Source organism: Haemaphysalis longicornis, unplaced genomic scaffold (assembly GCF_048455015.1).
Source record: "Haemaphysalis longicornis isolate Haplotype H1 unplaced genomic scaffold, Haemaphysalis longicornis Haplotype H1 scaffold_9, whole genome shotgun sequence".
Classification (NCBI taxonomy): domain Eukaryota; kingdom Metazoa; phylum Arthropoda; class Arachnida; order Ixodida; family Ixodidae; genus Haemaphysalis; species Haemaphysalis longicornis.
This window is the reverse complement of record NW_027526460.1, coordinates 152,166,635-152,190,447: the sequence shown is the minus strand read 5'-3', so window position 1 is coordinate 152,190,447 and position 23,813 is coordinate 152,166,635. Positions and strand designations below refer to the sequence as shown.

The following is a 23,813-nucleotide window of genomic DNA, read 5'->3' as shown; positions in this document are numbered from 1 at the left end:
TCACTTAGCTGTTAGCCCAAGGACGCGGGTTCGTTTGCCTGCCGCGGCGGCCGCTTTTCTGATGGAAGCAAAAAGCGAAACGCCCATGTGTTCCAGATTTCGGGGCACGTTAGTGACCCCCAGGTGGCCAAAATTAATCCGGTGCACTCTACTACGGTGCGCCTCATCGTCTGTGCAGCGTCAGCGCGCTCAACCTCATCACTATCATCACCACCATTTAGCTGCTACAAGACAAAAGCTCTTTCAAGCCAACAATGTGTACAGCCGTCCACTGTCTTAGCTGGAGAAACGCTTTATCCACTTTTCGTCTCTTCCGGCCTTGGTCTAAAGTAATTCAGTCCCAACTGCTGCACTTTTGCAAGTTCAAGGGGCACTAAAGTCCTCTACATTCGCTTGAACAGTTTTCTATTCCACTGAATACATATTCTACTCTAAACTCAAATCTGATATTCCAGATAACCCTGTGGACCACTGTACGGCACCGGCTAAGTGCAAATAAATCCACGTCAATCACGTCAGGAACAACACACGCGCAGTGAGCTTTCAACTACAGATTAAAACCCGCATTTCTACACAAAGTTTTTATTCCTCCTTAAAAGAATTCTACCCGACATATTTCAGGCCATGGCTCATTCAGCGATACCAGTTTAGATAAAAGCTAGCCCAACACAAGGAGTATGTACAAGGTAGCGTCATTCCCACGCATGAGGCTATCAGCCAGGCCACCCTGCGCAACGTCTGGCCCGACAAGACGCACACACACAGACATCATTTAGAAACATGAAGACAAGTTCACAAAGGTTGACTTTCAATTATATATCACAACGCGTTCAACGTGGTTCATTCTTGCAGCATCACATCGAGTGTCCGAGAACATTTCGATGTCCTGGCTAGGGAAACTGGACAGAGACAATACGTTAGTCGTTACAACAGTATCACATTGTTATTACAAAATGGAGTAACACGCAGGAGAAAAAAAGGACTCGCTGCTCATTCCCTTGAAACACGGCTTCAAAGTAACAAAAAAAAACTGAAATATTCGAACAACTCTGCCTCTCAAAGCCTGTTCATCCCTAATGGCCACTAATAATTCGTACAACGTATGCGACTTGTACTCTTCTGGTTGGAGCAACAAGAAGCGCTTAGTTATGCATTTCTGAATTGCACGTTCAGAAGAAGCCGTCAATATGTGAAGTTTTGATTATAAAGCCTGACACTGAAACTCTACAAACTGATGAAAAATATTGCACACAATGTCATGTAAGCCTACATCCTTCTATGCATGTACAAGAGCGCGAAGCAAGCCGATTAGTTGGTTTTAAAAAAATTCCGCACCAGAAGGAAACACAATACCCTCAGCGCACGTTTTTTACGACTCTTGTAACAAGTACAAAAAAGAAAAGGGTTTCAATGAAGGAGCCAACGCTGAACCACAAACAATTACAACAAAGGAAAAAAACAGCCGGCGGCGCTTTTTCCAGCGCTCAATGTTTGGTTTTTATTTAGGAACCACCGACGGGCGTACGAGCTACCAAATAATTTTTCTTTGTAAAGGCTTCTACTCTCTAAGCACTATTAAAGCGCCTATCATTACAAAGGTCTTCACCGCTTTGTTAGAGGCATTTCAGAAAAGTGTGCCATTAAAAACCGTCGGGCGTGCGTTTTTTATGTATTTCACAACGCAGGCTATTTTTCCTGGATTGCGCAGTCTCTCTAGAATCACGTAAATATACAATTTTTGTGGAGCCGTTAAAAATCTTTCACCTATATTAAAAAGTAAATTATAAGATCTTAGCAAATATCTTGTATTCCCAGTGTACAGAGATGCCAATGCAGAAAGAACCTGTCTACCATTTAATAGTCCTCTGGGTTCGCTTCCTCAAATTGTGCATTTCTAATTTTTGTATACTAGTAAAAGAATTGGCTTATCCTGTTATTTTACGCGGTGAGCTAAGGAATCGGGCGGCCGGGCCGTCCTGCGAAGCAGCATGGGTAGGCACTACTGGGACAACAAGAGCGAAGCTGTTATTGCTCACCTTTAGGGACACAACGGCACACCTTACACACATACATAAATAAAGCGGGGGGAGTCCATATGTCACTGTTAACGTATTTCCCACTACCATAAAAAATACAGCGTAACAAAGCAAATATATGATACCCCGCAGTAACTTCGCCAAAGCTTCTCGCCGAAAGACAGCTGTAAGCATCCGAAAATCTCACACACTACGTTAACTCCTGTACTACCTTCTCAAAACACTTATTCCCAAACAGATTTTTATGGATACGAAGTAAAAAACAGTAAAGGCAGTATGGAGCACAAAAAACAGACCACCGTACTTTGAAAAATATCTAAACACCCTTGCGTGTTTGTGTAAATGGTGTGTCAGAGTAGGCTCAAGGTTGCATAGTTGAGTATCACCGCCCCAAAAAACAGCTTTTTTCATGAGAAAAGACGCATATTTACGCTAACAGCGCAGCAGATGTTTTCCCAACCTTGAAAATGAAACATGAGGGCGTGAGGCTAGCTATTTGTTGACTTCGCCTAGAACCCCGACTTCGCTCTTATTCCTCAACGGCATTGGCAGCAAGTGCAAAGTTCTGTTCAATCAATGCAGCAAAGTAAGTAATGTACAGCCGTAAATTTCGGCTTGTGGGAGAATCTCAATCAAATTCTCTGCAGTATTTCTTTTCTCACCTCCTAGCAAATGTAACAATTCCCTGACAGCTGTATGTGGCTTGTTCTAGATATCCTTTCTTGCCGTGGGAAACGACGTCGGGAGTATGCTAGATATAACAGCGGTAGTAGACGCACAAAATAAAGCAAAAAGACATTCGCCCTGTTTATTATCATCCACTCTGAATACCAAAAACTAAACGATTAAGGCAGTACAAAAGGGCTCACTTCATACAGCGCTTCCCCAAATGCGTGCTGAAAGGTCAGTAATTTGTGTGATTTCTTATCACAAAACGAAGGTGTTCTTGATTCCTTCTAACCACAGAAGCTCGCTTCAAGGTGCTAGTTGGGCTTCCTTTGCCGCTTTTCAGGCGTAGAGAACTGCTAAGAAGTGTTGATCTTCTGAGTGTCATGACACTTCACAAACTTTTGCTGACTGATGTGGAAAGCCGCATCGAGGCCAGCTGCACCAGGAAAGGAAACAGCGTCTGCGCAGGGCCCGTTCCCTTTGGCCCCGTCACTCGAGGCCCGTTGGCGAGTGAGCTGTCGCCTAAGTTTCGCCATGTTGTCTATGATGAGGGGATTCTTTTTGTCCAGAGAGAAGGCAGCTTGATAGTGGACGAGGGCTGTCATGTAGTCCCCCTGGGTGAGGCAGTAATCACATTACCACTCTGCAGTTTCTCTGCGCAGCAAGTTTCACATGTATTCAGTCCTTTTTTCCTCCATTAGATTAAACGTATTGAAGTTAAACACATTTAAATTTTGCCTGTGATATCATTTTCCTGTTACATCAACAATGCCTGATATATCATTCGTTTTTAGGTATAAATACATGAAATATAATTTTTCTTTCGTGCGTAATAAGAAGTGTGCACCGAAAATAACAAATACAGGCTAGATTTTGTAAAGCAGCAAGTTAATAGACAAGGGTTTGCAATCAGACCAATCATTTACAAGGGATTATGGGCATTGCACGTTTTTCGCATCTCAGCGAGACGTCCTTATTTTCTGATCGCATCATCGCTGTGCTGGTTATATCGTTGCGTCGATGCCGCTATATCGGCAAACACATGGGGAGAAGCTACACACATAGACATGAATACTTATTGCAAAAGCCCAAAATTTCCTATGATCAACCATTATACGATCTATGCTCACCTGCAAGTGTCTTATTACTGCTAGGTTGAGATGTGCATGGGCGAGGTCTGGGTCAAGTCCAATAGCCAACAGGTAACTCTGAAAGTACACGAAAACATTTCCACCCTGTTATTTACTGCACATTCTATCCCCTAAAATGTTATCACAGCCTATAACTAATGCCTTTATACAGTCATCTAGGATAGAAAATGTCGGTGGTCTTGGTAGATCTAAAGTCAGAAGAAAACTAGGTTGTAAAAGTTAACTTTACTTCTCAAAGCCTAAGCTGAAGATTTACTCAAGTATACAGTGTTTGTGACAACTTTGTCGACTACTTGCAAACTAAAAGCTTATGTTGATAGTCTTCATGGTATTGTTATATTCTTGTCTTGTTATAGTCTTTTTCTTGTTATAGTCTTCTTGTTATAGTCTTGTCTTGTGATAGTCTTGTTATGGTCTTTTAGAACATAATTTTTTGCGTTTGGAGGCTCTTCATTTTTTGAACCTCTAATACAGTAAACCACCCTGGTAGCAATTTATTTTCGAGTTAAAAAGGTGAAAGAATTGTTTTATAAAATAAATAAATAAGCCGTAAGCTGGCATCCGGTCATTCCTTGGACAATGTGTACCTGTGCTGAAGAAGTGAGGTCATTGAGGTCCTTGAGGATATCTCCGTGTTCCACATGTAGCTTTGCACAGGATTTGTCTTGTACAGCGCACAGCCTCAGAGCCTTCAAAATGGAGTCCATAGCCTGCCATGTGTCCGTGCAAAAGAGAAAAAATATTCTTATATCACATCAATGTTTTCACACAACGCACCGAATGCACCGAATGTAGCGCGATAGCGCTACATTACTGGTTAGGAACAAACGCGTCTAGTCTGTGAAGCATCCCGGAGGGTGAACTCCAAGCCCTATTACACGACAGCGCGCGCGCCTGAGAAGAACCCGGAGATAGCAAAAAATAGGAGTGCGTGTCTTCGTTGCTACGAAATATTCGGCATTCCCAGCGCAATTTCGCTGCTGAAGGAAATAAGGCGGAGTAGCGAGAAGCCCTTGTGCGCATCTTTCTAGCTAGCCGAAACGTTCCTGGCGCTGAAATGCACAGCGCTGCCTCGTTCGGCCGTCTTTGCTCGCTGCTTTTTCTGTAGTGCGTGGTTTTAGCGTAGGCATGAATGACTCAGACCCATCAGCTGGTCGTAAAGGCGAACGCCGAGTGAAAGCATGGGTAAGTATGAGAAGGATTGTCGTTTCACCCTAAAAATGCAAATTTGAAATCCTTCCACCTCGGTTAGCTGACAGCCACCTTTCTTACAGCGTCCACAATTTTAATTGCACCTGCCCAGGCGTCATTACCCTAGCTTACACTGCCACACTACATTAGTCTAGCTGCAGGGAATCCGTTGCGATTAAAGCTGTTCATCTAAATCGGGGGCGAGTTGCCCAGTCTGTGAATGTCTTTGCACATTCGTAATCATATGAAATAGAACACAACCATGGACCTGCGATATGACAAATCAGCTAGAGTCACAAAGAGCCTGCATACCGCTTATTCGCCAATCCAAGATTTACCCTTTTAAATATGCGCTAAATGATTTCTTTCGAGACATCAAAACCTTGAATAGTATTGATAAAAATGGTCCGTCTTCTCATTCCAATACTTTCTTGGTACTCCTGTAGCTCTGCTGTTACTTAATACAATATACTCACGCCACTTCCCATAGTTGCACTTTTGTGGGGAGCATTGTAAACACTATTATTCTGACGTGGTGTAGAATTATGATTCCGTTTTCACCCCTAGCCTCAAAGTACAAATACAAAGAGCACCATAATGCTCTAGCGCCTCACATACCCCAACTATATTTTCTTACTGAGAACCAGTTGAACTATTGATGGTGCATGCTCAATGTTTTCCTGCGGAGAACAACAAGAACAAAGAAAGAACTCTCGCCTTGTTTCGTTCTTTCTTCGTACTTGTTGTTCTTTGCTGCAAACGTTTGATATTTCCTCACAAACCTCACGCACAATGCTGCCATCTGTGGAGAAATATTGTTGACGAACGTGGAAAGACCTCGGGGATCCTTGTTTCTTAATGCCCACCAGAGCAAAAAATGGCTCGCATTCTTACCATTGCTTTTTCGTGTTACGAGTATACCCCTTATACCCCTGTGCGTAAGAGGTGGAACGCCTCTTACGCGCAGCCAGATTGTTTCCTTGCTTTGGTAAAAATGCAGTGCTTACAGAACTTTCTTCACGCGTGCGCGCCTGTTTTTCCCTCCTTTCTGTCATGGACTGACTACTCTCGCTGGGGGCGGGGGATTCCTCCACACAAATTGACAGTACAAGCATACACAGAGTTTACTCCAGAAATATCCTTCAGTAGAGAGCTCGGTAGCAGTTGAAGAATATATAACGGGTGCGTCTGATAAATACATTTAACAAAGTATAGAACAACATATACTGTAGGTGGCGCTTAAATTACGTGCCTTGACCTTCTCTTCCTATAATCCTTTCTGAATGTACCAGTTTCATACTTTCGGGACACAAGGACATCTCAAAAGAAGTGCTAATTTTTCCAACTGTACAATATTTTTGTGTGGCAATGCTTGCAGTGGTTGAGGTGAGCTTAAAACTGCCTGACACAATTTTAAATCAATTGCTACAATAAAGTTATACCACACAGACACCAACGTCGGTATTCTGTAAAGTTGTCCCTTTATGTGGATAAAAACATGCACAAAGCTATCACAGCAGCCTTACGCCTACAAAGCACCACCGACGCGTGGTTCAGAAAAAACTTTGAGGATAGCTTTTTTGCTATATTCGAGCATAGGTATAAGAGAACACATTGTAGATGTTTTCATTCCCTTCATTAACGGTGAGTACACGACTACTGCAACTTCACAAGGCATGTGAAACAATTTCTCTCCTGTAGAAAAGGAAGTGTACAAGATACATTATCGCATAAAGTCTTACAAGTGTGGTGCGGTTGGTGTGTTTGTACAGCAGAGCTATTTGGTGCAGCGCTTCTCGGTGACCAGTGTTCAGACGCAGGGCTTCCAGCAGTAGGTCCTCAGCAGCGCCGAAACTGCGTCTTTGCATCAGAAGCTGTGCCTAGGAAAAGCAAATAAAACACGGCTAGTATTTCTCTCAGATTGCAGAAAAGTATTCTTTATTACTGCGAACGTCTCCGCTGTTCTGATACCGCGGTTATACAGACACCGTATTTGCGAAGTAGTACATGGTTACAACATGACGATTACTTTCCTAACCGTTTATTTGATTCTCATAAAATGCAGATTTCGCGCCTAAAAGTGTAAGGAACCAGCGCGCAGAAAAATTGGCAAGCACTCCATATTTCACGGGACCACTGGATTTTCTCCTGGAAGGTTGTTTTATCTTTTCGAAAAACAAGCCTCCAGCATCATGTTACGCCAAAGAAAAGCATAGCGATAAGCTGTACATCGAGTTTTTACAACTTTTGCCCCCAAGGCAATATGAACTACCAAGGTTGTTTTGGGGAACATATAGCCCGTTTCTTTGGTATCAGTAGTACTCATTCAGTTATGAATAAAAAAATAAATATTCGCACAAAAAGTCTGCAAGAAATGAAGGAAACAGTATTTTGTTGGCAAATGTGTATAATCAAATTCTCTCCAATGAAAACGTGTGGTAAACGTGACACTGAAAAAATTAGTTTCCTGAATGCGGGAATATGTTGCGAGTGAAAACGCATATTGGAAAATACACTTTCACAACATGCTGAATGAAGAACGAGGTAGAACAGAAAGTGGGACTACCTCACACTGCATATCAGCATTACAGCTGAGATCACTAATTCCCCGTACCGTGCAATACATAAGATAGAACTTGGAAAAATTTGAATGAGCATCAAATGTGAATTATGCTTACGTGCCTGATGCAGATTTTTTAATTGCCAGATAACATGGTGTCATCTTTAGAATAGTTCCAAAAACTTCAGATGAGCAGTTTCTAGACATTCGCGCATAGCTCATCCGTTATTTTTTGACACATTTTATGACGTGTTCGAATCCTAGAGCAACAGTGCAGATAAATGTACAAGTGTGAAAGCAATGGTGTAATCAGAAATACTTTCCAACCTTATCGGTGGTTTCGCCCTTGTTAACTGATAAATGAGAGTTAAAAATTTACACCATCTTCCCGCGAGGGGAACCATAGGTAGATGCGACGCATCGGCAGCTCTTCGTTGTCGTTTACGTTCCGCATCGCGAGCTCTTCTCTTCGCAGCTTTGTCTTCGCTGGATTCGATGGCTTCGCTGGTGCTAGCATTTCTGGTATCGGGTTGGCCGGTGCTTGCTACGGTTGCGCCGACCATCGCGATAGCAGGCCTGTTAGTCTCCATTCAAATCATCGGTGGTCATCGGATGTCATCGGAGCGGCGGAACGACTGAGCGGAGCGGCGCAGTTACCGCGTTTATATGTACCGCGCGTTAACGGTGAGGGGAATGAGAGAGAGCAGCGCATGCGCATGTGTTAGGTGTTTAACCGAGCGCTAACGTGCGCTGACGCACAGCTGGCACGGCGACGGGAGCGAGCGCTAACACGCAGATGGCGCTGCAGTGAGAGCGGCGTTACCGCGCAGCTGGCGCGGCGAAGAGAATGGGGGAGGGATGCGGACTACGGACGACGGAAGACGCCGGAGGGACAAGGCGAGTTAAAGAGAGGCGTCGCATCTAAAATTCGGGCATGCAATATTATGCTGATGGTCACCTCCTATACCTCTGGGAGGTTGGCTGTCACTTTCAAAAACCAGGGCACACGTCTTCCTAAAGCTGAACTGGCATTTCCTCAACCCGAGGTGGCACCCTAATGCTTCATCATTCAGCGTTCCACTAGCACAGTTCTTTCCATGGCTTGTGAATCCGAGAAATAAGTCAGGCCTGGATTACTTATTAAAAATTTATATACCCTGCATTTTGTAAAACACTCCATACATGTATAGCGGTGCACACATTCTAAATGAGTTCGTTAAGCGCTTGCCCAGTTAGCACACACACACACACAAACGTAGCCACGCAGATAGGCATTGCGCGACCTAATTTCTTCTCATTTCTAGTCCTCCAAAGATCAAGTAGCACTTGTTCTTACCTGTGCAACAAAGAAAGCTTTCAGTTAAGCCCTCATAACGCACGGTACAGAGTAAAGTTAGTACACAAAACGTTGTTTCAGGGAGCAAGTAAGACAGGGAGAGAAACTTCATTAAAGTTGTGCGTACTGCACTGAATGATTTCAACTTCCTTCTCATGGTTCGAGGTTTCCTTGTAAAACAATTTCGTTTATTTAGAACTAAGTAACGCCCGCACCAGTACAAAAAGTAGGAGTGACAACTTTTAGGTGACTCAAAGCCAGTCGCCACAAATGCTGGCATGTTATTAAATAGGTGCGCTCTTTTATGGATTCAGATTATGGTGTTTAGTGCGCCAAAGCTACCCGTGTGCTATGAGGCGCACCTATTGGAGGGCTCCGGAATAATTTGGCCACCTGGGGATCTGACAAGTACGCCTAAATATGAACACACGGGCGTTTTCGGTTTTGGCCTCCATCAGAAAAGCAGCTGCACCAGTAAGAAGCCTTAGCCACTGAGCCACGGTGGTGCGTAAATCTTTTTGCGAAAAAAGAGATTGGGTTCGAAGCAACGTAAATGGAAGCTTTGCGAGTATATTTGCCTCAAGTTGACTTGCCCTGACGTTGATAAAAGGCGAAGGCTTAGTCGTAGCGGATTAAACTTGCTTTTGCAGTGAGTCTTACGTGGTGAACCTTGCTGTCGAGGTGGTCCGGGAACAGTTCCCGCACTTCTTCGTACACATGTCGCGCTTCATCCATCCGGCCAGCGTTAATGTAAAACACGGCCAGGTTGTCCATCACTTGTGGGTCCCGCTGTACTTTCAGGGCTCTGCGGGCGCGTGCACAGGCGAAGATTGATGTAAGTGCAAAGAGATAATGTAAGCCTACCACACGGTATACTGTTCGCATGCAATTCGATTTGCATGAATATGTATTCACAAGGGAAGTTACTATCAGTTTTCAGGGCTTTATTTATATTTCTTTCAGATATGCAACTGCAAGGCATTAGCAGCGGCCTCTGAAAGCTTCTTCAAATTCTCAAGGCTACACGCACGAGGAGCTCTATAACCGCAGAAAATTGTTCTTGCATTAGTATTTGCACGCAGTCCCCCAAAAAACTCGCAAACGTTCATCTACAAACGCTGATGCAAACTTACTTCAAGCAATAAAAGGTTTCCTATAGACTTTGAGCACTCTGTATAACTTATCCACGTATTGTCTTACCCTTCAAACCACACTACATCTTACACATTGTGGGTCGAGAAATGTGAAGCAAACCTTTTGTAAAGGCTCTCAGCCTGGACGTTTAGCTTCATACTTCGGAGGCTTCTCGCCGCGTTTAGCAATGCTGCAGTGTGATTCGGCTGGAGCTCGAGGGCCCGCTGGTATTGCGTAACGGCCTCCTCCATGCGACCTGAGGGATATAAAAGTTGACACATTTAAGGTATGGCGCGTCTGTGCAGGGGCAACAAGTAATTTGATATCCCTTTCATAAAGCGTTCAGTTTTGGCAGAAGAAAGATAATGTACAACGGATTTCCTGTCAATGTCTTTACCCGCATCTAACTGCGCTGCCATCGTTGAACGACCTTTAAACACAAAACAAAAGCTTTGATCAGTAAAAAGTCTGGATTGTCCAGGTAACTATGATCCCACCCTTATCGCAAGCGCCGAACAAATATTATAGATATTAAAGTATGAAAAGCAGTGGAAACTTCCCAGCTACTTGCCGCGTATTTTTTTTTGACGTCAAAAAATATTGCTTGTGGCATTGGTGCCCAATGCCCTGAGCCACCGCGAAGAAACATAACTGGTCGTTTGTAGCGGGACCTCTAGTTTGACTAGATCATATTACTTAAATGTTAACGTGGAGTTAACAGACCGAGAACTGTGCTTTTTATTGCTGACCTACATGACGTTACTTCTGGCCATATTGCGTAACCGCAGAGCGAATTTTTTTATGACTTGTCTGCTGTCTTGCTCCGATCCCACGGAATATGCACGCCACATACCACAGAGCACGTCGAGCAGCGAGATCCCGCAACATTAATAAACAATGCCACACTGCAGTAACTGTTTTCTCCAACTACATCGAAACAGCTGAAGAGGTTACCATCGCCCTTGTCATTATTTTTAACCATTATTACTGACTACCAAGCCGCTCGCAGGAACTTCCTAAAAGGACGCATATCGCAACTCGCCCTGACCACCCTGACAATTCCACAACAAGCGAAACCACTCCCAGAACTGCAAAGAATTTGGACTCCAGGTCACGAATCCCTTGGTGGTAACGAGGCGGCACACGCCGCTGCCCGCGATTATTCACACCGGGCCGTTTCCCACCAGGGCCACGAACTCCAATTTAAAGTAACAGTTAAGCCCATCCCACTGCAAAAATACGCTGAAATACTCGCCCATTATAGGAATGAGCGTCGGTAATACCCATTCTATCACCTGAACCTCTCTCGTGATGAAGCTACTACCTTCCGGCGACTACAGACTAACACCTACCCACATAACACTCTTCTACATGCCACCCTACACCCTGCCACATGCAAATACTGCCCCCAGCCAGGCACCCTTTACGACATGGTATGGGACTGCCAGCAATCCCCTACCCTCACCCCTAACCCCAACCATACCTATGAGCAGTGGGTGGAGCCGCTGACCAGCACCGACCTTTTATACCAGGGACGATTGGAAGAGACGGCACGGATGGCCAGCATAGTCGCAAGCACCAAGGACTAAGGATGCCTCCACCGGGCGGACGCCCTAGCATCAGCACCTCGATTCAAATAAAGTTTATTCATCATCATAATTCGTGCCTTTATCTGTTAAAAAAAGTATTTCAAAGTCTTCTTCGTTGATGGTAGTGCGCCAGATTATCTCCATATTTTACCAGACGTTCGTTCTTGGGAGCAGAAGGCGATGCTTGTACCTCGTAGATAGTAGCCCGCTGTACATGCGCGTGGGCAGTGGCATGGGTCGTCTCATTACAGGCGAGGAATGTGCGTGCAGGTAGCCATACGATCTTTCCTCGGGTAGCCCAGCCTTACTTTTGAAGACACGGAGGGCTGGTTGGGACACGCGCCCCGTAACTGAGGCAAGCTACTTGCGAATCCGTAACCACAGTGATGGCGTCCTCACTAGTCGTTGCGGCTAGGGCAATAAGCAATTCCCCTGCGGTTTTCCTGTGTGTTGTACGGACGGTGAGAGGCCATTTCTTGACCTGTTGTGCTGGTTACGCATACCACCTTGGCTGGCCGTTGAAGATGATTGAATAGCAACTAAAGTTGACACTAACTACACAGAGCTCTCATTTTTGAGCAGCAATAACTACGGCGCGAACACGTTAACAAATTATACCAATGCGTTAAAGTTTCAATCAATTCAATTTCACGTGAAATCACCCCTGGCAAGTTGCTTCTGATATTCGGCAATCCATATTTCGTCTTTCCGTCAGGCTGATTTTGTTCACTCTAGCCTATCACGGGAAACTGCCTGGTCAACCGACTTTATGACACACGTGAGCACGGATTCCTGTGCCATGCTTTGTCGCGAGCTGCTTGAATCGCTGACGAGCGCGCGTACCTTCACAGGACGCAACAGCATCGGAGCATGTCGTCGCTGCTGCAGCGAGTGGCAAAGTAACTAGCGTCATTGTGTAGTTCAGCTCTGCCCTCTGGTCGATTAAACGTATAAGGTGGCCGGCCGCGGTAGTACGAACCGTTCACGCTGCACACGCATCCCTAAAATGTGAACGTTAGTTCCGGTCGGCCCTTGTAGGCGCGGCCGTCGTGCCTCTAGGTCATTGCTTTCGTGCTCCGTTCACTTCCGGCTGGAACTGCACGCGTGCTCGCAAAGGCAATTACTTCACTAGGGCCAGGCCTATATCATAGAACGCAATAAAAACGGGGGAACTTATCGAGATTGCTAAGCTGTTTATTTGCATTCAAACAATGTGAACAAGCATTGTGAAAGGGCTAACACCAGGGCTTGTGTAGGTTCAACCTTTTTCCGGTAGTCTACCTTTTTAGCCAGCTGTTTTTTACCGGGTAGTTGAAACAGGGAGGGCGGCTCCCAGTGGACTCACCCTGCGCTTGAAGGAACGTTCCGTAGTGGTTACGAGCATCGGCATTGCGCGGATCACTGCTCAGTGCCAGCCGGTGCAGTTTCTCCGACTTGGCAGGTCTTCCCTGGTCTGCTGCAAGCGCCGCCAGCGACGAGTAGGCCTCGCAGAAGTCCGGATCCAACTCCACGGCGCGTTCCAGCAGCCTCCGGGCGAGATCGTTGTCGCCTCGCTTGCTGCATGAGATAAACCGGTGTTTGTTGACTGCAAGGCAGTTACTTATACACGTACAAACTGAAGGTATTTCCCGAATTTAAGTACAGAAGCGAACGAGTTTAGTTGAGACAGTACTAGTGGTCATTCCTTTTGAAAAGGAGGAGTTTGAAAATGACGGAGACCCGAATGACACGAAGGAGGGCCTTTCCTTTTTTCCTGAATAACCCTGAACGGCATTGTCAAGACAACCTCATCGAAGATACATATCGAAAGTGTTGACCTCAATAATTGTGGTCACATGATTGCATTTCTTTTCTTTGTAACTGTAGTGCCGTTAGATGAAGCTATACCCCTAAAGGAAAAAGGATGGAGCTTCGCTAATTGTGCCGCTTAGGCCAGGTAGCTAGAAAACGTCGCCGTCCGAGTGCGTTCCCCTAACACATTTTTTCTCCAAGAACTTTGAAAAACGTACCGGTGGAAAGTATTTTTTACCAGCTACTGTAATCGTCTCGACATCTGTTTCTCCTAAGGACAGTGCCAAATTGTCATTTTTGTTGTTTTATCACCCTTTATTATGTTATATATTCGATACTCTTCTCAGCGTTGCGCTTGCTGTTGTGAAGCTATGAAAATGAATCACCTTGCATTTGCTTCTGCGGCTGCAGCCAATGCCGTGTTTTCGTAAGCCTCGCAAATTGAAGTTGAACCATTGCATGCGATCGCACATTCCGTTGAAATTATAACTCCCCAACTGGAATTCTCGAATACATTTTCAAGCTGGTCATCTGTATGACAAGCCCTTTAAAGACGGTTTTATTTACTACGTACACGTGCATTTCTGAAAAAAAAATGTTTTTTCTGCCGCGGAAAAAACGAGCCTGGAACAAAATTAAGACGGCCTAAGGAAGGAAACTGCAACGCACGTGTTTACACGCTGCCGACGCAGTTTTCTTCTTTCTCCCCCCAAGACGAATTCGTAATTGGTCACCCGCCGCGGTGGCTCAGTGGCTAAGGCGTTGCGCTGCTGAGCACGAGGTCGCGGGTTCGATTCCCGGCCGCGGCGGCCGCTTTTCTGATGGAGGCGAGAAGCAAGAACGCCCGCGTGTACGAGATATTGGGGCACGTTAAAAAACATCCACAGGTGGTCAAAATTAATCCGGAGCCCTCCTGTACGGCGCGCCTCATCATCTGCCTTGCGTCGGCACGTTAAACCCTACAATCAATCAAATCAATCAATTCGTAATTGATGGCATAAAGCACGTGCGCTAGTATTGTCTACTACCCACCTGTACGAATTGGCAAGGTTGAAATGGGCGCCAGGGTGAGCAGGGTTGATCCTCAGAGCGTGGCGGAAGTGACGCTCGGCGTCTTCCGCTGACGTCATCAGCGTTCCCAGGTTGTTGTGTGCGCTGGCGTGCTCAGGCCAGAGCCTGCGATCATCAAAATCTTATCTCAAGATATGTTCACAGTTTATCCTTTAAATGTCGTAGCATCAAAATCCTGTCTCAAGAGATGCTCAAAGTTTATCTTTATCCTCCTATCCCAAGATATGCTCAAAGTTTATCTTTATCCTTTAAATGTCGTAGCATCAAAATCCTATCTCAAGATATGCTCACAGTTTATCTTTATCATTTAAATGTCGTAGCATCAAAATCCCATCTCAAGATATGTTCAAAGTTTATTTTCATCTCTTAAATGTCGTAGCATCAAAATCCTATCTCAAGATATGCTCAAAGTTTATACTTATCCTTCAGATGTCGTAGCATAGCTGTTACGGTAGAGTGGTACTCTAAATTTCTTAGATGCAATATCCAGCAGCTGCCGTTTCAGATTTTCAGATTGCGGATATACCTAGTGGGCATTGTTTCTGTCCCGTATTGCTTGCAGTAAATGTTACAAGCAAAACGTCTGTAATTGAGTCGGTATCTGATTATTGGGAGTGGTTATGTCCAAGTCGCAGCCAAGCTGAGGTTGTTGAAACGGTCGTGATCTTTCAAAAGCAGCACCCATCCTCATTGCAAATTCATTGGAGTTGGAGTTTTCTTGTTATTCCCGTGTTTACTTTAACGTTAAGATCCCTGCAACACTTTCGATAAGCGCTTTCACTATTTCCTTCGTGTCTGGAACCACTTCCAAAGCTATAGTTATCGCCAGCACGGAGCGGCACTGCGTGACGTGCTCGTCGCCCCAGATAGGCATACTACGTCTGCTTTGTTTATGTGGTTTTTTTTAAGTTGCTATCGAAAAGCGGTCATTGCTGCAACTGAAGGAAAACCGGCCAACAGCCGCTACATCACCTTAGTGCCGTAATTTGCGCCGTCGAAGAACGTCGAGCGCAAATCCTTCCAGCGAGTTTACGAGTTGTGTGAGGGGCATAGAGCAGTAATTTTTAGCTGAGGTACTTTGCGACCCCCTAATCTAAGTATTGGGTTTATTGAGTCACTACGTTCTGCAAGCATTTAGGGTTTGAAAAAAAAAGTTCAAAAAAGTTTTGCAGAGTTCCTTTATTATGTAGCCTAACAAAGAGCAAATTAATCAACGTGAAAATGCGACTGCGAGTATCTGCGTCCGCCTATTGACGACGTTTTCTAAATCGAAAATCACAACAAACTCTCCCCGCACACTTCAGTCAGCTAAAGCCGTGACGACCCGCCGCGGTGGCTCAGTGGATAAGGCGTTGCGCTGCTGAGCACGAGGTCACGGGTTCGATTCCCGGCCGCGGCGGCCGCTTTTCTGATGGAGGCGAAAAGCAAAAACGCCCGTGTGTACGAGATTTCGGCGCACGATAAAGATCCCCAGGTGGTCAAAATTAATCCGGAGCCCTCCACTACGGCGCGCCTCATCGCCTGCGTTGCGTCGGCGCGTTAAACCCCACAATCAATCAATCAATAAAGCCGTGACGCCATAATGGCATTGGGAATGTCTGCCAAGCTTCACTCCCAAGCGCCTTGATTCAATCTCAGGAAGCCGCATTTTTTCCTACTTTTCTTGACAACGGTAAAACACTTTCGTAACTGCGAAAGTTTTTTGTTATGCTACCGTAATGCGATAACTTTGGTCCGTCCGTATGTCTGTCTGTAACTGGATTCAGCCGACTGACCAGAAGTGGAAAGAACGCTTGATGAACAAGCATATATAGGCGAGGCTATTCGAAGTTACTACAACTACTGACAGGTGTCTTAAATATTAGGACCGTTCAGCAACAAAAAAGAAACATTAGGTATATGTTAGGCAAAACATCACTGCATAACAACCCGCCGCGGTGGCTCAGTGGCTATGGCCTTGCGCTGCTCAGCGCGAGGTCGCGGGGTCGATTTCCGGCCGCGGCACCCGCTTTTCTGATGGAGGCGAAAAGCAAAAAACGCCTGTGTGTGCGACAATTCGGCGCACGTTAAAGATCCCCAGGCGGTCAAAATTAATCCGGAGCCCTCCAGTACGGCGCGCCTGATCGCCTGCGTTGCGTCGGCGTGTTAAACGCTACAATCAACCAATCATTGCATAACAGACACTATCGCCAGTCTTTCAATAAAGATATATGTGGGACAGTATTTCGCGACAGAAAATAAAAAAACGTGGTAAAAACGGTGTCGCAGAAATGAAAGATACCACTAAACTATAACGAACAATGTGCCCTCGAGCTGTTCTAGAAAAACTAGAAAAAGGTGGTCCCAACAAATGTGCAAACGCGGCATAATTGAATCTTTCTGCAAGAACGGCCATTTTTATTTATCAAGGCTGGAGAGAGAGGGAAGTGGAACGGCATGAGTGGTGCAAGGCGGGAGCTGGGAGGGTGTTAATAGGGGTAAGAGAGGCTATGGTCGTTCGAGGATATTTTCAGCGAAGCAAGTAGATACCTGAACACTTCCTTTATTACTTTGCTCCGTCGGCAATTTAAGGTGCCCTTACAATGCAACGGCCTCTGGACGGAGGTTTTCGTGCTCCATGAGCATTTATTGCTTTCGCATTTTAAAAAAGGTTGCTGGTACATTTGTCATTTATTACTTGAGCCCACAGAATTTCATAAAAGGAAGCCTCTGAAGTTGCGCAAGTGAGTAAGCGAGCTAACAATTTTATTAGGGCGAACTTCACGCGCTGATCCTTTGGCGCCCGCCCGGTGACTTTTATTATTAGGCCTCTACTACCCCGGTAAGTGCAAATTATGACGATTTTGTGAGTGCATGTGGAACGCCTTGCGAGACAAACACGCTAATGCCGTAAACTTTGGACTTAAGTCTAAGATACCTTCAAAAATATCGAGTTTTGAGGGCCTAACATGCCGAAACTACACCTGGCGTATGCGGTGTAGCATCGTGTAGTGCTCCGAAATAATCTTGGCCACCGGGAACGCCTAACGTGTGCCAACATTCAGAAACGTGAGCGCTCTCGGTTTTCGCCTCTCTCTGAAAACCGGCGGCCGCGACCAGGAACCAACCTTGCGTCCTCGGTCTCAACAGCACACCGCCATAGCCATTAAGACACCATGGCGGTCCTAAGATACGTTATACATCTCATTTTGCGCTGTTGTATGCGTAGTTGGAATATGTAGTCATAGGAGTACGCTACGCTGAGTTTTTTATAGGGAATGGCGTGCGACGATAACTTCAGTGAGAAGAACAGAGCGTGCCAACTCTAGAAACTGTGTTCTAATATGCTCCGAGTAAGTTGGTCTCGAGCACCCAGCCGTAGCCCCACACCCTGTCCATTCTTCCCCTTCTTCCCCGCAGGCAAACGTACTCGAGAGCCAGCTTGTAGTGTTCGACGGCCACTGCGGAGTTGTCCAGATCCTTTTGCAGGTTGGCGTAGTTGTAGTGGACCTTTGCGTTTCCTGGTGCGTCCCGTATCCCAGACCTGCGATGTAGAGAGACAATTGTTTCCACGTGACATCGGCGCTAACTAAAAGATTAAAACATCGTTTGACTTTGTTTAAAGGCACATTGTTTAAATCCACAGTGTTTAAAGCCACACGCTAACCATTTTGCACACTTTTATTTATTTATTTGACAACAAAGGATGCTTTCTTTGAAATCAAAGTTTCATTCTCAGGGTTGTCGTCGTCAGGGCAATTAGCGTTGCTTTACCAGAAGCGTTGTAGGAAATACCCGCCGCAATGGCTCAGTGGCTACGGAGTTGCGCTGCTGCGCACGAGGTGGCGGGTTGGTTTCCCGAACGCGGCGGCCGCTTTTCTGATGGAGGCGAAAAGCAAAAGCGCCCTTGTGTACGAGATTTCGGCGCACGTTAAAGATCCCCATGTGGTCAAGATTAATCCGGAGCCCTCCACTACGGCGCGCCTCGTCGCCTGCGTTGAGTCCGCGCGTTAAACCCTACAATCAATCAAATACGGGGGAAACAATTTCAGATAAAGGAAACAAATATATGCAGATACAGATGCGAAATTGCAGGGTAAGAAGGAGTGGTGGTGCATACAAAGACTTCGTCATGGCTGTATGATGACGATGTCAAGAGCACTTTAAAGCCATTTTCCGAGAGCGCGCGTGCATGCGTGCAGGCGTGCATACATGTGTGTGTGCGTGCGTGCTTGCGTATCCGTCTGTGTGCGTCGGCTCGAAATAAAAGCCGGGCCGACACCACAAATATGATCACGTCACGTGGTTTCAAGTATCACCAATTGACGTTATAATGGTAACGTTGTCAAACAACACGCGCTAAGGCAGCGAACAAAGTGCCCGTAGGAATACCAAAAAATACTCACTCGAAAAGCGCCTCACGGGACGCCCATACCAAGTTTCGGTTCCAGGTTCGAACCGAGAACAGTATTGCTATTGCGCAGTAGGTGACGAAGCACGCCACACTCAGCAGTCGACCCCGGAAGCGGCAGAAGCCTTGTCCGACGAGGAGGCAGAAGCCAATGCTGCGACAGATCAAGTTTGGTGAGAATGCATTCCATTCTCTCGATCTTCACCACAGCGCGCTGCATTTAATTCATAACGCAATCGTGATAGACTGTTCGGCGTCCCATGGTTTCACACGCTGGCCTCACTTTACCGCATTGTCAATAAATGCAGGCGCTAACAAAAAATTTACAAGAGAGCAGTTCCCGTTTTCTGGCCACGTAGGGACGCGAACCGGCCACCCGTGGACAATTAGTGTAACAGAGTGGATACCCAGAGATGGGTCTAGAAAAAGGGGAAGGCCAGTAATCTGTTCGACGGGTGAAATAGGCAAATTCGAGAGTAAACTTTGGACTAGAGCCGCGCAGGACAGGAGCAGTTGTAGGCCAGTGGGAGAGGCCTTCATCCTGCATTAGACCTGAGTACACTGATGATGATGATGATGATGATGATGATGATGAGTTCACGTTTTATTTTTTGCATCTATCAGCTTTCTGGGGTTTGATAAGTAGTAGTTCGGGTTTCAAAAAATCTCCCAGTTTTCCGCTAACCAATTCTTCCCGCTCAGCGACAGACGCTACCCAGAAGAGGAAAAACTACAGGGCAAGTGCTCGACCAGTGATAATATCCATTCTCTCTTGTGTCTACCACACCTTGTGTATACCCGCAAAGATTTATTCATCTGGTATTTGTTCTCAACAGATGGCCGCCGATGCAGGCGTGGATAACTAAATCTACTCTTTCTGTCGCTCTAACTTGCCGCCGATTGCTTTTCGGGCAAAATATTGAGAATTATTGAAGTTTCAAATTTTATTTTTTGTGGTAATCCGGCAATAGTGGCGGTGGACAATCCCGCGCGATGGACATGTTCCGGCGGAGTATGAAGATGTGGCGCGAGATGAGATAGGATGGAACATGGCGGACTCGGCTGGGCTACGTGTGTGCAGCCGGATCGGCTGAGCAGTGGACCTTGGCGGAGCGGGACTCCAAGTAAAGGTGTGATCGAGGGGGCTCAGTGTCTTTCTGGGGAACCGCGGCCGGGTGCAAGAACCCCGGTACCACAATTTTTAACGCTAAAGCGTTAGTGGTTCCACCAGGCGGAAAAGCTGTCAGCGGCCACTTGAAGGGGCATGTTACTTCTTTCGACGATCACTTGCGTTATAACTCCACGAGAACTGAGCTGTTCAGGGCTGAGCTGCTGTACAGCTGCTGAGCCGCTGTTTCACTGAGCTGCTACGGCCACTTTCGCCGCTGTCGTTCCTCAACGTCGTCTCTTTCACGGTGGGCAAGCGTTTTTGACAATTTCATGTTCTGATTTCCTGAATTTGTAACACACGTTTTTTTTTAAATAATGTTTGAAAGTAGCATTTCGCTCTAACCAAAGTAACGTCTCAATAAAACGCTTCTGTCGGACTGTAAATGGAATATCCTAATGTTATAAGTTTCTATGCACCACAACTTGAAGGCCTAGAACATTGTGAGCTCACTCATTCTTAACGCACGCGGTGGCTTTTGACTTACCTTGGTATGTAGAGCACTCTCTCCGCTACCACAAAGCCGACAGGGACAAACAGGTTCGAAGCCGGTAGGAAGGGTAGCACTGTTAATAGAATCGGGAGCAGAGGACCACCGTCAATGTTGCCACCGTTGTCCGTTCTTCTGATGCAGTGGCCATCTTGGGGGGTAACCTGTTCAATGAATCGTCGTTAGGAAAAGGAAAAACACTGTCCTTATTTTGCTAAAAACTTTTCCTCAACATAATTTTCTGTGAAAATGGGTTAGAAGTTAGGTATCACCATTTACTGCAGTTGTCCAGTAATTAATCCAGTCGATTCATCCAGTCATAGTGACGCAACCACACTCCCGTACAAAAACTGCACCACTCGCAGATCAACTGGCTGACTGACTAACTAAAAAGCCCGTTCGATATCACACAGTCAAAATCGCTTACCTACAGCCGTCAAAGTTCGATAATACATTCCTTGTGTGCTGTGCAAGTGCACTAAAATGGAATCTTTTAAAGCATTATCTTAACAGCCCAAAGAGACTAGAACTTGTGTTCAGAAATAAATGAATATCGTTTTCTGCCCTTAACCTATTGCTGTGTTCTTGCGCTTCAAAAAGGCTCAGTAATTTAACATATATTCCGAATTAAGCTCAACGGTGTGCATCTGAATTTTGGTTTGATCCATGTGTTATATTCGTTCATGAATGTTTTAAGACCCTTCAGTAAGGCGAATCCATCTGCGATTGAAAAGATTGGTCAGGGAGATTCTTACACACCATTTTCAGGATTTCGGGAAACTTTGCCAAGGACGACGTTAAGGTGAATGCCTTAAGTCTCATTGAAAGGTGACTTTGAAGGACTCCGGCGTCAAAAAATGTTAAACCCAAGGAAAGAAGAAGCGAACCCAAGCATGCCAACCATGTACAAGAAAATATATATAGCAAGGTGTTTGTTTTAGTGTTTTAGTGCTTGTTTAGTAAGGTGCATTAGGGTAGGAATAGCGCGGATCAAAATGAATTCGGGTGTATTAATATCGAATGATGATTGATCAGGTTACATTAATGTGGAATAAATACATCAGGTGGGTTAAAGTAGAATAATGTGGTATAATTGAGCATAGCGTGTGATTAAAGTAGTCAAGAGTGAAGCTTTGGCGGAGTAAAATGTATTTAGGTGATGAAGGTGAATGAAGAATAATTACGGTTTATAAAAGTGGTATCAGATGAACCAAGGCGGGTTAAAAACTGGACGGGTATAAAAGCATGGCTGAAGCGTCGACTCTTGTACGTGCATATAAAACGTACCTGTAACAATAGTACGCCAAACTTTAAACGTTAAAGAACTCGGGCGGTACTAAATTCCCCGAGAAAGTTTAAAATATGTACGTTCTATCCAACATGAATCACTAAAACACCCTAATTGTGTGTCTGCCCGTTCGCACACAGGGAGCACATCTTCTTTATTTTCTAATAGGAACGAGTATAGTCTAGTTCCTGAAAGAGTAACCAATGTTTTATTCAGCTTACTGTTGACGTTAAAAAGTATTGTCTTCACGCGCATATGCTACACCTAGGCTATGAGGTTCACAACGCTGGAGGGCTCAGGATTAATTGTGCAACCTCAAGATATCGTCTGTTGACCCCAATCTTTATTCAATAAACAAAAATTTCTTTATTTCGATACACTGATTATATTGTTCACGCTCTATCGATCATCGGCCTTCGCGCGATAACCATATGGGTGAAATATGCAGAGATGATAAAAAAGTCGCACAACACAATATCGGTCACTTTCTATTGAAGCTGCTTATATTGCAGAATTGGTGGTTATAGCATTTTGTAAAGCAACAAAAACGAGAAGCCCCGTCCATACTGAACGAAGAAGTAAAAAACATCCGGCCTCATTCATGTGGCATCCAATATACCATTAAGACAGCCGTCTAGAGCTTGGTGGCAGGCGGCAGATACCGGTATCCTCATAAGGTACGCGAAGTGCACTGTAGAGAACAATACTGGCTACATTATTCTGTCATTATTCTGCATTAGAGTTTCGTTTTTTTCCCGCCAAAATAAATAACAGTGATTAAAATCAAGTTTTTCTTCACCGGCACCGAGAATATGAGGTCCAACCACCAAAGCGAAATACGTTATTGCTGCGCGTTTAGTTTGGAATTGTCATATCTCTATGAATGCTCCAAAACGCTTCGAATAAGGAAAAATGATTGTTCAGGCAATTGTTCATCCTTAGCTTCCTTTCATGACTGTTTCCTGGACTGTTTCATACGTCTTTTGACTATTTAACCTGGAAAAACAATTAACAAGCGGGTACTTGTACTCACGTGGTCTTGGGAGTGGTCAGGCAGTGCCCTCCACGTGACTGCTGCCAGCGCAGCGAAAAGAGCAAGCGTCGCCAGATTGCGCGTGTCCAGCGGTGACTCCAAAAGCGGGATGGTGCCCATTTGCCAATCGTAGGAGAGCGTGCTCGGACACACCAGGAGCCAGGCATTGAAGGCACACAAGTAGGAATAAGTCAGCAGCCTGCAACAAAAAGAGTATGGCTCTCCTGAAACGTCATAAACGTGCTAAGTCACATTCATACATGCAGTACGGGACAAATTGCTGTCCCCTCAGTTGTAGCTTGAGCGCATTTGCGTGCTACTGACATCTGTTACCGTTTTGCTGCGTGAACATGACTGACGTTCTAAACATTCCATGTTGACAGTGCAACAAAAAACGCGTGAACTGAATCCACCACTGTTTTCATTCTCCTTCCCCGGTGGCAAAGTTCGATCGGACTAGGGTCGAAAACGAGACAGTCGGAAACGAGACAATGTAAAACCGCGAATATCACACACGTGTTCGCAACGGCGTGTTCGGTACAACAGCGTACCAGGCAACGTGGTCAATCTACGACTAGCCGAAGGATGACGAAAACTAGCGGCGCCATTGTCCACATAGCTATGTGCGTCAGCAGAAGGGCTTGAGAAATGGTTTGATTTGGCAGCTTCCTTCAACCACAATTTGGTGCATATTGCTGGAACGCGAAAAGAAGCACTGACTTCCAACTTATTCCACGCCAATCACTACATTCACTGTGTACTGTGGGAGCTCTTATTTGCATTCTGTCTTCAAGTAAGACCACATGCTCTTCTTCATGCATGTGTCAAAGCTATTTGGTATAAAAGCAACTTTCGGAATACTTCAGTGAAAATATCAGTCAATAAAAGACAATACAAACGTTATTTTTAAATACAT

General features: G+C 45.3%; 1 protein-coding gene across 1 annotated transcript in view; it reads right to left on the bottom strand.

The window, feature by feature from the left end:
• Nucleotides 1–607: 607 nt before the first annotated feature.
• The window catches only part of LOC144151660 (protein O-mannosyl-transferase TMTC1-like), a 112,719-nt gene continuing 89,513 nt past the window's right edge, over nucleotides 608–23,813 (bottom strand). The window contains exons 7-18 of the mRNA XM_077682778.1: nucleotides 22,898–23,096; nucleotides 20,574–20,740; nucleotides 18,914–19,072; nucleotides 17,938–18,051; nucleotides 14,490–14,633; nucleotides 13,012–13,223; nucleotides 10,198–10,333; nucleotides 9,604–9,748; nucleotides 6,790–6,927; nucleotides 4,444–4,566; nucleotides 3,836–3,913; nucleotides 608–3,319 (exon numbers count right to left, since the gene is read on the bottom strand). Coding sequence (XP_077538904.1) covers nucleotides 3,062–3,319; nucleotides 3,836–3,913; nucleotides 4,444–4,566; nucleotides 6,790–6,927; nucleotides 9,604–9,748; nucleotides 10,198–10,333; nucleotides 13,012–13,223; nucleotides 14,490–14,633; nucleotides 17,938–18,051; nucleotides 18,914–19,072; nucleotides 20,574–20,740; nucleotides 22,898–23,096 — 1,873 coding nt within the window. The 3' untranslated portion in view covers nucleotides 608–3,061. The remainder of the gene's footprint in view (nucleotides 3,320–3,835; nucleotides 3,914–4,443; nucleotides 4,567–6,789; nucleotides 6,928–9,603; nucleotides 9,749–10,197; nucleotides 10,334–13,011; nucleotides 13,224–14,489; nucleotides 14,634–17,937; nucleotides 18,052–18,913; nucleotides 19,073–20,573; nucleotides 20,741–22,897; nucleotides 23,097–23,813) is intronic.